The sequence below is a fragment of the Lepidochelys olivacea genome (genome assembly GCF_965140295.1).
Source record: "Lepidochelys olivacea isolate rLepOli2 genome assembly, chromosome: 13".
In the NCBI taxonomy this organism is placed as follows: Eukaryota; Metazoa; Chordata; order Testudines; family Cheloniidae; genus Lepidochelys; species Lepidochelys olivacea.
In genome coordinates, this window is record NC_140423.1 from 26,131,015 (window position 1) to 26,147,377 (window position 16,363).

At 40.4% G+C, this 16,363-nt stretch overlaps 1 protein-coding gene across 2 annotated transcripts in view; it reads left to right on the forward strand.

The window, feature by feature from the left end:
• NCOA6 (nuclear receptor coactivator 6) overlaps positions 1-16,363 on the forward strand; it is a 72,557-nt gene that overhangs the window by 17,489 nt on the left and 38,705 nt on the right. For both annotated transcript variants that reach the window (XM_084646078.1, XM_084646079.1), the window contains exons 3-8: positions 1,138-1,292; positions 2,292-2,570; positions 6,653-6,808; positions 7,787-7,909; positions 11,319-11,447; positions 14,567-15,382. In XM_084646078.1, coding sequence (XP_084502204.1) covers positions 2,336-2,570; positions 6,653-6,808; positions 7,787-7,909; positions 11,319-11,447; positions 14,567-15,382 — 1,459 coding nt within the window. In that variant the 5' untranslated portion in view covers positions 1,138-1,292; positions 2,292-2,335. The remainder of the gene's footprint in view (positions 1-1,137; positions 1,293-2,291; positions 2,571-6,652; positions 6,809-7,786; positions 7,910-11,318; positions 11,448-14,566; positions 15,383-16,363) is intronic.

Here is a 16,363-nt window from a genome sequence, read left to right on the forward strand (position 1 = left end):
TTTTAAAAAGCTCTTCCAGATGGTGGTGGGTTTTTCTTTTCCTTTTAAGAAAGGGGTCAACTCATTTCTCCCGCCCCCCCGTTTCGCAAATGACCTTTAAGCTCTGCCCTGTAGTTTTCATGCAGACTAAGAGACTGGACTGCTACCAAAAACTGATGTATATCCTGACGTGAAGTCAGCAGTTCTGAGCTATAAAGGTTTTGATAGGAGCTTCTGAATATCGTATTAACCTTGAAACGGTGTGTTCCTTACAATCCTGTCTATGTTAGGAAATTTCATCTGTTGCTAACAATGACTTTCAGGAACTGGGTCCTCTTAACTGGTCAAAGCACATTAGAAGAGTGTGATTTGTCAAGTGCTGTAATGTGCTGTGTGATAACTGCTCCATGTAGAACTTGCTGGTGTGTTCTAGGTACCTTTTAGTTTGCACCAGCACGGTCTACCCAGGACAGTCAGAGCTTAGCATATTAAAGCAATTTACGAATCACACCCTTCTAATGCCCTTTACCTTGCCATTTAGACAAGCTCTTACATTACAGTTGTGACCTAACTGTATCCTAGTAGGGTTTATTGCTGGAGCTACAAATTGCATAAAATAAAAATATCAGGAACATTAAACAAGAATTAGTAGAATGTCAGCCACGCAAAACCAAGTGGAAAGAACCAAGCATTAAGGACCCAAATAGATTCTAGGTCTGTCAGGAATCCGAAGATCTTTGTCAAATCTAAATATGTGTATTGCAGTTTGTAAAGAAGGATGGTTCAAGTCTCATCTGTTCATAGATCAGCGTAGCTAGCCAAAGGGTAAGCTTTGTTGGGTAAGATGATGATTGTGGACTTCCATTCGCTATGACTTTTGTTATGACTCCTGGGTAAAGGAGTACCTATTGCATTTTCAAACCCTGGAATTGCCTTTGGCTTGGTTAAAAACTTGCCATTTCATTCTATCTCCATATAAAAATATTGGAGAACTAACTAACTATTTAAGGAATGTTTTTAAATTTTACAATTTCCTGGCAGTGTCTAACCACAAGCATTTTGTCTGCAAAGTAGTGCTTTGGGATCAATACCAGGTGCTCTCCCTTTTCTGGTACTGGGATGAGAGTGTAATTGATTTTTAACTGGTTACCTTTACAGGTCAACTTGAGTACTTCTGATAGTCAAGTTCTGAAGAATTCTGTGAACCAACTCCCTTGAGTTTTCTCTGGCAGAGCAACAATCCTGATATTACGATGGCTACGATTTTCAAGATCATCTTGTTTGTCTTGCAGCCCCTGATATTGGGTCGCCTGGTGAGTTGTTTATTTTCTTGTTGGCAGCCTCTGTGTGCTTTCCATGGTGGCAGTGGAAAAGTTGGCTCCTTTATTCTGTCTGTATTCTTGTAACTTTAGCAGCCAGGGTTTCAAAGAGTTCTGTAGCCTTCTCTGATTTGGCATCTATTGTTTTCATTTTTATAATTAGTCTTCTCCAAGGTGCCCTGAACTGCTCAAAATATCTGTTGACAAGGCCACCTTGACACTCACACCTAACTCTCTTGCAATGGTTGCCTCTAAATTTGAATCCGTATTGGTTTTCTTTATCAAACTGGCTGGTCCCCCTCTAATAATGCTTTAGGAAAATCTTACTACAGGTATTAGCTATAATAGAAGTTTTTGAGGGCCAATATCAATATAAAATTATAAAGCATACTGTTAGTGCTACATATATAGCTGCATAAAATTAAGAAAAGTTACATCAGAGTGCAAGGACCATTCTATCTGTCTACCATAACTCTTCCTGCCTGATTCATGTCTCCTCTTTAACGCTTTAAATATTTGTGGCTAGAGAGAGAAGGGAAAAAAATTGGAAGTATGTTGCCTTAGTTCTACTGCTGCTACCTGTATCCTACCATCTGTTGCTCAAAATGGTGTGTGTGGAGTTGTGGTAGTGGTGAAGACACTACGGTGGAGTAGCAATGATATCTCCAGCTGTAGTGGAGGCCATTGGTGGTCTTCTGAGCAGCTTCAGGGTTGCTGCCCTTCTCCCTCTCTTCCAGTTCTGCTTTCTTTTGAAGAGACCAGGAGGGTGAAAGAATATCTTTTATTGGACCAACAGACAGTTACTGTTGCACCACAGTATCTTAGAATAATCTGCACAGGGATCACATGTAAGAAATGTAACACAATAGCACTTTACTGTCCTCGTTCCCCTAGAAAATAATTTCTAGTGCTCAGATTATGTATCATGGTTTTGGTTTAGTTGCCCAGTTGTACCTATTTTACAATGCATTATTATTATTATTTCCTTCAAAGCATCTCCTTAACGTCTGACTGGCTTGCATTGCTGGAAAATAGCCATGGTTTTGGAGGATCTACCTAACTTAAAAGAAACCTACACTTCCTTGCTCTCCTCAACTATGGAAGACTTAGAGGTGGATTTTGACTCCAGACTGGAAGAAGATGACCTGAAACAGGATGGTACTTGTGAAGGTTCCACCATCTTTGTCGCTTTTAAAGGAAATATAGATGACAGAGACTTTAAACAGAAACTGGATATCATATTGAAGAATGTACCTGGTCTCTTACACATGGGTAATCCATTTTCTTGTCACTTTTCAACTTCTGTTTCCTTTTCTCTCTCTCACACATGCACATCCTATTCTAAATTAAGGTACTCTAGACCAGTGGTTCCCAAACTAGGGGCGCCGCTTGTTCAGGGAAAGCCCCAGGCGGGCCGGGCTGGTTTGTTTACTTGCCGCATCTGCAGGTTCAGCTGATCGCAGGTCCCACTGGCCGCTGTTCGCCGCTCCAGGCCAATGGGGGCTGCCGGAAGGGCGGCCAGCACATTTCTCGGCCTGTGCCGCTTCCCCACAGCCCCCATTGGCTGAGAACGGCAAATCGTGGCCAGCAGGAGCCGCGATAGCCCGAACCTGTGGACGTGGCAGGTAAACAACCGGCCCGGCCCGCCAGGGGCTTTCCTTGAACAAGTGGCCCCCCCTAGTTTGGGAACCACTGCTCTAGACTGTAATAAATTATTGTGATTATTTTTTTTGTAAAAGTTTACAGTGCTTTTTCCTCTGGACAGCATAGAGTGAAAACGTGTTCTGAAATTCTTTAGCTGCTTAATGTCATTATGATTGTATTATTAGTTCAGCATTTTTCCTCCCACTTATTGAATTCCCCTATCCTACTGTCAACTTTTTAACTCTCTTTTCACCAAAAGTTACATACATATTTGTTTTATAGTATTTTGGCCCATGTCCTGTCTGCACCCATAGATTTTCTGAGATACCTTGGAATTGTGTATGCAGCTGAAAACGTCCTACAGCTTCCCTTTAATGTGGCTATTAATACCAGCAAAGAGGTCCATAATATGTGCTGGTTTTCCCCAGGATCTTCACTATTTTTGTCAGTCATTTCTTATAGTCTTATAAAATAGTTTTTATTGCATACTTTTTGTAGATACCAGGCTTACTATGACTTTTTAAGGTTCTTTCCAGCTATTAGAGACCTTTAGTTCTCTAGAATAAAGATCTGTGTAAGGAATTTTACTCTTTTTTGGGTTTGTCTAAACAAAGTTTTACCAGTTGTACCACATATAATTAAATTAAGCTATAAACGAAATTTAAGTTTTTTAATGGTATGAACCCCTGTGTGGATGTTCTTATTCCAATATAAGTGGATTTTTTGGTTTAGCTTAAACCTCTTCCCAAGCAACATAAGATAAACTGAATAAGGAGGCTATACCCATATAAGTATAGCAGTTTAAAATGACACCTTTTTTTACACCAGTATAATTTCCCCATGAAGACATGCTTTATTGTAAGAGGCTCTTTCTCCTTAATGCATTTCCCCTATGGAATATTTTTGTGCTACACCCCTTTGGATTCTCTGGGAGGTAGACTCTCAGAAATCTGTCTCAGATTCTGTGGAAGATTCTTTTTCTCGCTCCACATGTTTGAATTAAGATTCGACCCCTCTATTCCATCTAGTCAATTTTGTGTGTTTGAATATTGGCCCATTTACGCTATCGGTCAGAGTTTTAAATATTTCCTGCGTTATCCTGGACCTCTTTCCGCAGTGTAGGGTCATTAGTAATTATAATGTAATTGATCTACCAATTCTAGAGTGCTCCCCCAAAAAATCCTTTTCACCTCGCGTTAATCTCCTCCTTCTGTACCTTAGTCAGGAACTGATCCATCAGTTTCAGTGGGAATTGGTGTTCTACCAATAAAATAAAAACCAGCAGGATCTTATTAAAGGGGAAAAGGCAAAATGCCACATTTATTGTGAATACAGAAAGAATTCTAGTAAGCAGTTAGTTACAGCTATAACATTCCATTCAATTTCATATTTATTCTCACACACACGTTCTGCAAGGTTGTTATCATAGTTACCAGCCTTAGAGTTGCTCATGCCAAGCCACTGGCCAAGTGGCCTGGACATGAGGAGGGAGCAGGGCCTTGCCAGCTGCTCATCTGATGCTCCTGGAAGTTGGTTTGCAGAATCAGACCCCAAAGTTCTCACTTTCTAGAGTGCATTTTTATAGGAATTTCTTCCTGTGCCAATCTATGGGAATTGCTTCATCGTGCTGTTGCTCAATCAATCAGCAGATGGCTCATTCCTGACTGCTCTGTGCTGCCAGATGTTATCCTGTTCTTTGGTTCTCCCATTCTTGAGGCTGTTGGGTGGATTCCAGTCTGCCCTCCGGGGGCCCCCTGGTTATTTCCACTTGACGCCTTCTTCAGCCGATGGACACTGGATTCTTAGGCTGGCACCTCCCTGGTCATTCAGTTATTATCCACACCAAGCATCCATCCACATACATCCTCTATCTCTATTTTAATCACAATTGTTAACAAAGCGAGATGAATACAACAAAAGGGTGGGGAGTCTCTGGGTGCTGTTTCTGTTGTTACAGAGTATTGCTTTGAGTCTCTCTCTGTGTGAGTAGTTGTTGTTACAGAGACTTGCTTTGAGAACAGACTCAGTCTTAGAATGTACTAACACAATTAGCAGCTTGCAAGTTTCACACATAGAGGGAGAGAAACAGTACCAAAAACCAGGAGACCTCTTAATTAGTAATACCCTGGAATTTAAACTATGGGGAATCAAACACATTTGTGATTTTAATACAGAACTTCTTTAATATGATCCAACATTGGGAGTCTTTTCATTGCCTTTAAGAACTAGAGTGGATCTGTATTTAATTTGAGCAAATCCCACTCTATTATAGCATATATTATAAACTATGGCAATAGGTGCTTTAGAAGAAGTGAAGGAATTGGTTTTAAAAATGCATGGTTCTGTGTGAAACTAAAACTTTTAAAATTAATGTGAACGAGTGGCAAATTGTTTAAGCTGATTTTTAGAACAAAATAGAGCTCCGAAAGTATAGGGGAAATAAACTGCATCTTTGTGAGACATGTGTAAGAACCTGAGATAAATAGTATTTGAAAAGCAAGAAGGGAAAATGAATCACTAATAACTAGGTATATTAAAACCAGTAATGAGATCTTTTAAATGTTTTTTAGAAGTATAAAATGAGATCCAACAAGGTTTTTGATAGGATAGAACAATAAAGAGCTATTGATGAAAGAAAAGGAAATGGCAGAAGAATTAGTTCTTTACATCAATGTGAAAGGGAGGATTAAATAATTTACCCTTGAGGCAATGTCTGCAGATACGAAAGAGGATAAACAGTACAATAGAGATGTCTTTCTGCTGTTACACTAACCATTTGGCTGAGACACTAAGCACTTGGTAGTGATGGATTATTACATTCACAAGTGATATGATATTAAGGAATAAATAATTAACAAATTTAGTAAGTCTTTTGTCACTAGGGGAAATATCAAGTGATTGGGAAACAGCAACCATAGGTCCAAATTGTAAAGAGACTTTCTTGAACAAGTTAAAAATTATAGCTCTGTACATCTATATTAGGAATAAAATTTGTAGATGATTTTAATGTATTGCATAGTGACATGCTTTGGATAAGTATATCTTAAATAACTGTATCCAGGATGATTTACCTTTCACCTATCTATTCTGGTTCCTACCTATTACTTTTCCAATAATTGATGATCTACGTAGAGGGGACTGAATAGATTCAATGTAGCTAGCTTTCTGAAAAACTTGTAGGTTTTACATATGTTTGTTGTATATGCTGTCTAAATATGAGTTGAGTATACCAAAGGAGGTTAAGCAAGTTAGTTGAAGTTAAGGATGTGTATTCTTCATAGATGCTACTGGTAAGTTTCAGAGCCACATATATAGTGAAGACTATTACAGGAATGAAAAACTGACTCAGTCTGGAACTCTGCTTCTCTGAATAGCCATTTATTTTGAATAGTTACACCGTTTCAAACCAGTCTACACAAAAAAAGTTTTAATTTTCTGATAGCCTCTCTGAGTTACTATGTTGGCCATGGTGTGCTGGTTTTCATCTCTGTGGTTCTTTATGAAGTTGACTTTTTGGGAAAATAACTGGTATGGTTTGGCATGATTACACAGCTGTATAGAAAACTTCCCCATCTCCACATATTGGAATAACCATTGACAATCTTGAAAGCCAAATAGGTAGCTCGGTTTTCATCTTTGTTCTGGTACGCTATTACATTGTTTGTTTAAAAAATGACTTAATACTCCATTTTATTTTTCTTTTAACTAAGAATCCAACAAGTTAAAATTGCAGAAGGTAGAACCCTGGAACAGTGTACGTGTTACATTTAATATACCCCGTGAAGCTGCAGAGCGGCTGCGAATTCTGGCTCAGAGCAACAACCAGCAGCTCCGTGACTTGGGAATTCTCTCTGTTCAGATTGAAGGTACGTCACATCTCTTGTTAAGAGGTGCTAAAATTGTGGCTGTGCTAAAACTGCAATATTGATAAACAATTTTTGTGCTTGAGAATGGGCTTCACAGACCTTCTGAAACTTTAGTTTCGAGAAATGTCTTCCTTTGTTTTCTGAAGCAGTCCGTTTTTCTGTAGCTGTATTGAAACAACACTTACTTTGTTTGTTCCTTCAGGGGTAAGTTTACATGTAATAGTTACTTGAGTTTGAAATTCTGTAGAAGGTGTTTCTGAATGTCATTACCAACATGTTACTGAGGGATTGTACACACAACCGCTTATGTCAGTATAATTTATGTTGCTCATGGGTGTGAATAAGCGACGTAAGTTACACCAACCTAAGCTCTGGTGTGGATAGTGCTGTGTCGGCAGGAGAGCTTCTCCCGCTAATATAGCTACTGCGTCTTGTAGAGGTGGTTTTATCATGTTGACGGGAGAGCTCTCTCCTGACATCATAGAGCATCTTCCCCAGATGTGGTACAGCGGCGCAGTTGCATCGGTGCCACTGTAGTGCTTCTAATGTAGATTAGCCCTTATCTTTTTTTAAAAAAATTGCATATTTTCATGCTGTTGTCTAAGATGAAGCTTTCCTCTTAAAATCAGTGGCTTTCATAATTAGAGTTGCACTCCTGGCTGATCCTACAAGAACAAGCCCAGGGCACAGTATGCAAGGTTCAAACCCAGGGCATGTAGCTTGTCAGTCTTTTTGCCTCAGGATGCTCCATTCTTCGCTTATTAAAGACCACAATTCAATTTTCAATATATTGACTGCATACTTGAGGAGTGGGCAAGAGTAGTGTGTGTTACATAATCACCCTATATTCCAAAGTGCAAAGTAGCTCAAAATTTGACACCATCTTTAAATGCTGCTTTGTAGGTTGGTTCCTTCCTCTCCCTTGTCCTCCCACCCCATGTATATAATTTAACTTCATAGATTGTGTATTACTTCCAGGTGAAGGTGCCATCAACTTGGCTTTAGGTCAAAATAGAAGTCAAGATGTCAGGATTAATGGGCCCATGGGAGCAGGCAATTCAATACGAATGGAGACAGGATTTCCCATTCAGAGTGGCCAAGGTAAGTTAAATTTAGTGTTACACATTATTACATTTATTACTAAGCTTATCATGATTGTAGCAACAGTTGCTAGTAGAGTTGTAACTCCAATAAGCAATATGCATACCAGTTTCCCTGCTGTCAGTGTCCCATCCCATGTAAAATATCCAGTGTGTGAATACTTGTATGTTGTTACTTCCCACAAGTAGCCATGCTAGTAAATTTCAGTTGAATGTCCAGATAGTGAATACAAAAGGTGAATGATCACAGAAAAGTGAACTCATATGAAAATTAGCACAGATTCCCACAATACATTTTTGCATTATTCATTCAGTTTTACTGCTGCTTTAGTATGGCTGTTTTCCTGTACATTAACACTGTTGTAATGGAGAACTATTTCTCATCCAAGTTGTATGCTTAAACAAAAACTGCATATATGCCATCCATTATCCTATCATGCCAGTATAACTCATAAATTGCAGGAAGTCACACTACTGAATAAGTTAAAGGAAAATCGTTCTGTAATAAAGTATTCTAATAGTTGTATTTAATTACAAAGCAAAGTAAATAATTTTAAAACAATTAAAATAGGATTTAATACAACTTTTTAAAAAATTAACAAATAGGGAGCTTTCATTGACATTCTAATGTACAGTAGATTTGGACAAGAGAAATGTAGCTATCCACTGGAATGAATGGAAAAAAAATTTACATTGTGGGTGGAAATCTGGTTAATTTAAGAGTAGTTAAATCACTGTAATTAACAAAAAATGTAAAATAGACTATTACTTCCACTATGAAAATCTTTGAGCTTCATTTCCTAGGTCTCAGTGTACTTTGCATGGAAAGTTAGAGATTTGGGTGCCTAATTCCCGTAGACATTTTTGAAAAATCTCAGCCTGAGTGAAACCATGAAGTTTTTTCCTCCAAATATCTCTTCATATGGTCCTTTTCTCTCCATCTCCTTAATGCTTTTCTAGAGCCCAGAGTATATGTGTAACTTTTTACAAGTGAGTAGTCCTGTTCAAGTCAATGGGATTACATTTGTGTAAAGTTATGCACATGGTTAAAGCTTTATGGGATTAGGAGCTAGATTTGTATGTGTGGGATTCAGAATACTTTCCCAAAAGTTCACTTAGATAAGTGTTTTGTTTTGTTTTTACCTTCTGTGTAGCACAGAAAAAAAAATCAAAGGTACATTATTGTAACTAGAGTATATTTGCCACAGGCTCATGGAAGTGAGACTGGTTCTCCATTCCCTTTTTTTCCTTGAACTTTATGACTTTTTTATTATTTGGAGGATAGGGCTGCCAATGATGCTTGTGGCCATTTTTTCCTAACACAAGAAAAGGGAAGAATCTACCATTCCCACTACAAATCCATTCTGCAGAGAGGTTGAAGACTTCAGGAAAGAAATCACTTTGAATTAACATATTCTGATTTTAAAATAATATTTCTGTCAATGAGGAATCTATGTAGTCTGGAGGAATGACATGAGAATTTGTAATCCTCAGGTCCTGAGTTCTAATTTTGGTTCTGCCACTGATTTGGAGTGTGGTTTTGAGCAAGTCACTTTACCTCTTTTGCCTCTCATCTGTAACATAAAGAAAATACATATGAATACTTTGCAAGGTGTATTTTGATAATGTTTGTACAGCTTTTTGAATGTGTAAAGTGCATTATACATTATTACTTGGTTCAATATTACCAAAAACGTCAGCTGCACATTTTTCAAAGGTCTTCTGAGTTCAAATTTTTACTTTAATTAAAGCTAATTTTTCTTTGAAGAGAGAAGCTAATGAATACATTTGGAATAAAGTTGTCTGTTTACCCTAGAATCTGAAGTTTTCAGGGTAAGAAATGCTTCTCCCCAGAAATAAAAGGAGGAATATATATAGCTTTGTTGGTTAATAGTTCAGTCACTGTAAGATTTAGGCTGCTACAGATTTTTTTTTCCTGTTGATTCAGTACCAAAGCAATAAGTTAAACTTAAATGTTTTATTTACATTGTAGATGTTTTGTTTTATTTACAGATCTAGACACATGAAAACATGCTTTGAATGGCCTTTTGGTATTTCTGAACACACTAAGGGAGGTGACCATCTTGCTGGAAAAAGTGATAAGCAAATCAATGTCAATATGGAAGTCACATGTAAGAGACTAAATTGCCATCCCAGTAAAATATTAGCTTAACAGTCATAAAGCACTTTAAAAATTAATCAAAAGTTTATGCCAGTTTCCATCCTAGAGAAATATTAGTTCATCTAATCTATTTTTATATCCTGCTCCTCACTCTGGTACAGGGGCGGGCAAACTTTTTGGCCTGAGGGCTGCATCGGGTTTCCGAAATTGTATGGACGGCTGGTTAGGGGAGGCTGAGCCTCCCCAAACAGCCAGGTGTGGGCTGGCCACCACCCCCTATCCGACCCCGCCCTCCCCCGTCCCCTGACCACCCCCGGAACCCCTGCCCATGACTGCTCCCCGCCGCCCCATCCAACCCCTCCTCTCATTCTGACTGTCCCCCTGGGACTCCTGTTCCATCCAACCACCCCTTCTCCCTGTGCCCTGACTGTCCCCAGACCCCTGCCCCTGACTGCCCCCCGCCACCCCATCCAACCCCCCCTTCTCCTTCCTGACTGCCCTCTGACCCCTGTCCCCATTCAACCCCTCTGTTCCCCGCCCTCTGACCGCACTGACCCCTATCCACACCCCCACCACCTGACCACCCTCCCTGAACTCCCTTGCCCTCTATCCAATCATCCGTGCTCCATGCCTTCTGCCCGCTTACCGCGCTGCCTGGAGCACCGGTGGCTGGCGGCTCTACAGATGCACCACCCAGAGCACCAGGACAGGCAGCCGCGGCTTTGCAGCCCTGCCGCCCAGAGCATTGCGCCGGCGGTGCAGTTAGCTGAGGCTGCTGGGGAGGGGCCGGGGGCTAGCCTCTTGGGCCAGGAGCTCAGGGGCTGGGCAGGAGGGTCCCGCGGGCCGTAGTTTGCCCACCTCTGCTCTGGTAGCTAAGCACATTTTTCAGTTTCTCATGTGAAGCTTTCATATTGCCATTGAGTCAGATATCACTTTTTTTTTTTTTAGCACAGTAGATGCCACCAGTGGTAGGTTCAGAAATTCCAATAGTATTTCGAAATATTCTTTGTATAAATACCTCCTTTTATTACTAGTGAGAATTTTCGTACTTCGCAAACTTTCAGACTGATAAGCTGACTAAAATGAGTGGAGTTTTCCTTAAGTAAGTTCAATTTGAGTCTTTTCTTGGGGAAGAATTCTTTACATTTAAAGAAATATTTTGTTTAATGAAAAATTGATAATGCTATTCTAACTGTTTTTGTTTTGAAACCAGTGTTATCCATTGTAGGTACAGTAATATGACCAACTGCATCTAAGATCTAACAAATAATGATTTTTAATTTTCTAGGGTTAATAAGAATGAACAACCCTGCAACTGTTATGATGTCCCAGAGTGGAAATGTTTCCTCTTCTATGATGGCAAGTGGAGCTAATGCAGAGCTGCAGCCCAGGACACCTCGACCTGCTTCACAGTCAGGTAAAAAAGAACATGTACAGCAATAGCATTTGTCTGTCACTATCGCTGTTACAGAGACAAGGAGGGGGAGGCGATATCTTTTATTGGACCAACTTCTGTTGGTGAGAGAGACAAGCTTTCAAAGTTACACACAGCTTACAGAGCCCTTCTTCAGCTCTTGGTAAGCTCAAAACCTAGTCCCTCTCACCAACAGAAGTTGGTTGAATAAAAGAGATTACAACAACACTACATACAACTATTGTTATTGACAGTTTTTTACCGCAAAGTACTTCTGACTTCTTTTTCCTTCAGCATACAGGGACATGAGTACACTCTGAAGGATATCACCAACATTTTGTCCAGGGCTGTCCCCCTACTTTTCTAACAGACACCCCTCCTTGAATGATTTCTTCACTGGAAGAAAGTATTGTCATTACCTGGAAAGGTTTCTTCTACAGGTTTTAAACATTAGAAAAACCTTTAGTAACAGAAATCTTGATGACCATTGTCAGAATTGTTTCTTACTGTAGTACTGTTAAAATATTTTTAGTTGCATCTGGAAAGGAAAGCTTCCCCACACTGTTGTTCCTCCTCTCTGCCTGGAGGGATCACCACTCAGGGTCAGAGAATAATATAGTTTTTGTGTGCTGTCAATTCTTAGGGTATATCTACACTGCAAAAACACACCAGCGGCAGCGCATCCCAGAGCCCAGTATAACAGGGTGCCACTTGGAACCGGGGTACCACTGAGCCCGCCTGACCCACCAGCCTGGGCTTCCTTTCACACTGTGGTGCTGTGATAAGTTGCCACGCTCTCCTCTTTCACCAGCATACACACAGATAGGGACACACCCCCTGCAGCTTCTCACACAAATGCTGAGATCAGCTCTGCCTGGGAAGGCTCAGCTAAGGCACCTCCCAGTTGTTAGGACATGCCCCTCTTGAATGTAAACCCCAAGTTGTACCGTCTTGCACTGCACAGGAAACTGTACAGCGTAAGCTCCTAAAATTCACCCCCCTCCCTCAATGTGGAGAGAGATATGCAACAGCTTTCTGCCCCAAGGTATAATTTCCTCACACACTGGTTTTAGACAAAACAAAAACAAGTTTATTAACTACAAAAGATAGATTTTAAGTGATTATAAGTGATCAAGGCAGATTACCTTAGTAAATAAACAAAACCGCAAATTGAGTTTAACACAGTAGACAGGTAGGATATGAATTAGCAAATTCTCACCCTAAACAGGCTGGCAGATTCTTAAGGCACAAGCTGCCTTGGCTTTGCAGCTTGGCTTTCCCAGGTTTTCATACACAAGCTAAAAATTCCTCTAGCCTGGGATCATCACTTGCAACAGTTCAATCCTTGCCCCTCAGGTGTTTCCAAGTGTGTTTTTGTAGGGAGAGTGAGGTCTTATCATGATGTCATTGTCCCCCTTTTGTATCTTCTTTCCACTTGCTGGAAAGCTCTTTTGCTGTGACCTGGGTCAAACAGTTCCCATTCTGTAGTGCTGTTTCTGAGAGGTTTCTATTGTACACAGTTCCTGGGGTAATCCTTGTGCTTGTTTGCATTTCCTCAATAAGCTTTTAGGATTGTTTGGTCTTTTTTACTGTTGTACCCAAAAGGCTGCTTGTGGGTGTTTTCAGTCTTACAACATGTTTCAGTAACACGTTCATAACTTCACATATGACGATAGCACATACAATCCAACGAGATATTAATGTCTAACAAATCAAGACTTCTAGCATGATACCTCACAAGGCACACTTTGTATAAAACATATCCTAATTAAATGATTGTGGTGAATATTGGGATGCCAGGGTGTGTCGCCCAGGTCTACAAACTTGGGCTTGCACTGCAGCTCTGAAAATCGCCATGTTGATGTTCCTGATGGGGCTATGAGACCCACCCGCCTCAGAACATCCACACGGCTATTTTTAGCACTATAGCCTGAGCCCCACAAACCCAAGTCTGTAGACTTCAGGTTCTGAGACTTGATGCCATGGTGTTTTCTTTTTTGGGTGTTTGTGTTTGTTTGTTTTTTTTTTTTGTATAGACGTACTGTTAGTCTCATTACTGAGACTACCAGCTAAGGTGATGGCATTTTTGTGATGTGGATCTGTCTACCTTTGTCTTTTTAGACTCTTTAGGATAGGGATGTTATGTTTGGAAACATCTAATATATTTTCAGCTTTGCTACTATCTAAATAAGATATTTAGGCACCTAAATAAGTGGCCTGATTTCCCTTCTTCCCCCCCACCCCCAACCCCCCAGAGGTGCAGCTCCTACTAGAGTCTCCTTTCCTTGGCCTTTTGCATTAGAATTCTTATTTTATACACTGCCATTGGTGGGTGTGGCACTTCTCAGCATGGGGACCTTATCACTTTGGGGAGCTTACATTTCGATATAATTATATATGAATCTATAATAAATTAACGATCATGAATACTATGGTAGGTAGGGCTAGGAAAAGGATGTGTAGGTTGAGGCAAAAATGAGAAGCAAATACGCCTCTTTGGGAAGTACAATTTTTCAATACAAGTCGACTGGAAGTTGAAGGCCTGATTTTCTCTGCCTAGTTTTGCCACTGCAAGTTGTGTGAGTTTTGGACTATTGAGGCACAGAAAGGTTAAGTGACTTGCCCCTTTTTAAAATAGTCAGTATTCTTGTCCAGTTTTGTAAAGTGCTTCTAAAATCCTTTTGATGTAAGGCACAAAGCAAAAGCCAAAACATTATCATTTTTCTTTACAGAAAATATTAACTACTTCTCTGGAAATGTTATCTAATTACACTACCTTCATAATTTCTTGTTATTTCATCTTCACTTCAGAGTTGGGAGGTTTTTTGGTCCCAGTAAATATATATGTCTTATATAAGAATAGGTTCTTGGAGACCACAGTACTGTATTTATACCTTTCACAATGCTTATGATTAGATTCTTAAGGTTGCCAGAAATTCTGGCTTCTTTTAGTGTACTAATTATTGTCTACATCGGAAAATTGGAATGCTGGAATGTGAATTTTTATTGGATTTCAAGTTCAGAGGAGAAAACAAACGCAAGCAAGTAACTTACTCTTTCTTGTTTTCTATCTTTGGCTGCAGTGTATTATTTATTGTCACATTTGTTTGCTATTTTAATAGATTCAATGGATCCACTCTTGTCTGGACTAACTATCCAGCAGCAAAATCATCCATCTGGCTCTTTAGCACCTCAGATCCATTCAATGCAATCAGTTCCTGTAAACAGACAAATGAACCCAGCTAACTTTCAACAACTGCAGCAACAGCCACAGCTGCAGCCACGTCCCCCCCAGCAACATCAGCAGCCACAACAGGGTATTCGACCTTCATTTACTACCCCAGCTCAGGTTCCAGTTCCTCCTGGTTGGAACCAGCTGCCTTCAGGAGCACTTCAACCTCCACCAAGCCAAGGAACAATGGGTACTTTGACAGTAAACCAGGGATGGAAAAAGGCCCCATTGCCTGGACAAATGCAGCAACAACTCCAAGCAAGGCCATCTTTAGCAACAGTCCAGACTCCCTCCCACCCTCCACCTCCATACCCTTTTGGAAGCCAGCAAGCCTCTCAGGCTCATCCAAACTTTTCTCAAATGAACAACCCTGGTCAATTTACTGCTCCGCAGATGAAAAATCTCCAGGGAGGGCCCTCACGGGTTCCTACACCACTACAGCAACCCCACCTGACCAGCAAATCTCCTGCTTCTTCTCCCTCCTCCTTCCAGCAGGGATCTCCTGCATCTTCTCCAACAGTTAACCAAACACAGCAGCAGATGGGACCAAGGCCTCCTCAGAATAATGCACTTCCCCAGGGATTTCAACAGCCTGTCAGTTCTCCTGGTCGTAATCCTATGGTGCAACAGGGGAATGTACCCCCCAACTTCATGGTGATGCAGCAGCAAAACCAAGGTCCACAAGGTTTACATCCTGGCTTAGGAGGTAAGAAAATCAGACCTTTCTGTCATCAAAAATAAAAGTTACATTATAAAAAGACAGCTAGAACTTATATCCAGACTTCAGAGTAACAGCCGTGTTAGTCTGTATTCGCAAAAAGAAAAGGAGTACTTGTGGCACCTTAGAGACTAACCAATTTATTAGAGCATAAGCTTTCGTGAGCTACTGTAGCTCACGAAAGCTTATGCTCTAATAAATTGGTTAGTCTCTAAGGTGCCACAAGTACTCCTTTTCTTCTTATATCCAGACTGTTACTTTAAAAAAGGTAGTTTAAAAACCCTTTCCATTGAATAAGTACATAACTTGTCTCAGCTTTCCCCTTTCAAACTGCTGATGTATCCCCATGACTCTCTCCTCACTTGTTTTGCTCCATGTCATCCCCTTCCTAACATTTGCACTCTTTTCTCTCTGCCTTCAAGGTATGCTACTGTATTCTTTTCTAAAATTCACACCTCCTTTGACGTCACCTCCCTCACTATCTTCTTCCTTCTCTTTTGTCTACTCATGCTTCCTCAGTTTTCTCCTCTTTAGCTCTCTTCTTGGTCCTCTGCTTCTACTGCATCACTCCAGACACTACTTTAACTACAGGCACTAAGGACCTGTTTTTGGCCAGATCCCACATCCCTTTTCTTGTTGTCTTCCACCTGTCTGTTGCCTTCAAGAGCCTCCTCCTAGACTTTTTCTACTCTTTAGGCGTTTGTAGTTTTTGTGCTAGACTGGATCTCATACTTTCTCTGAACATTCCTTCAGCATTTCCCTGAATGGCAGCATTCAGTTCATCATGTCTGTTCTCCTCAACATTCAAGTTGTTGCTAAATCCTGCTGCGTTTTTTTATTTCCAAAAACATCCATCTAACTCCATCCCTACTGCTAAAACTTTTGTCAATACTCTAGTAATCTCTTTCCTTGCCTAATGCACCATCCACTGTGGCTTCCCAGGTTCTCATATCGTACACCTCAAGTCTA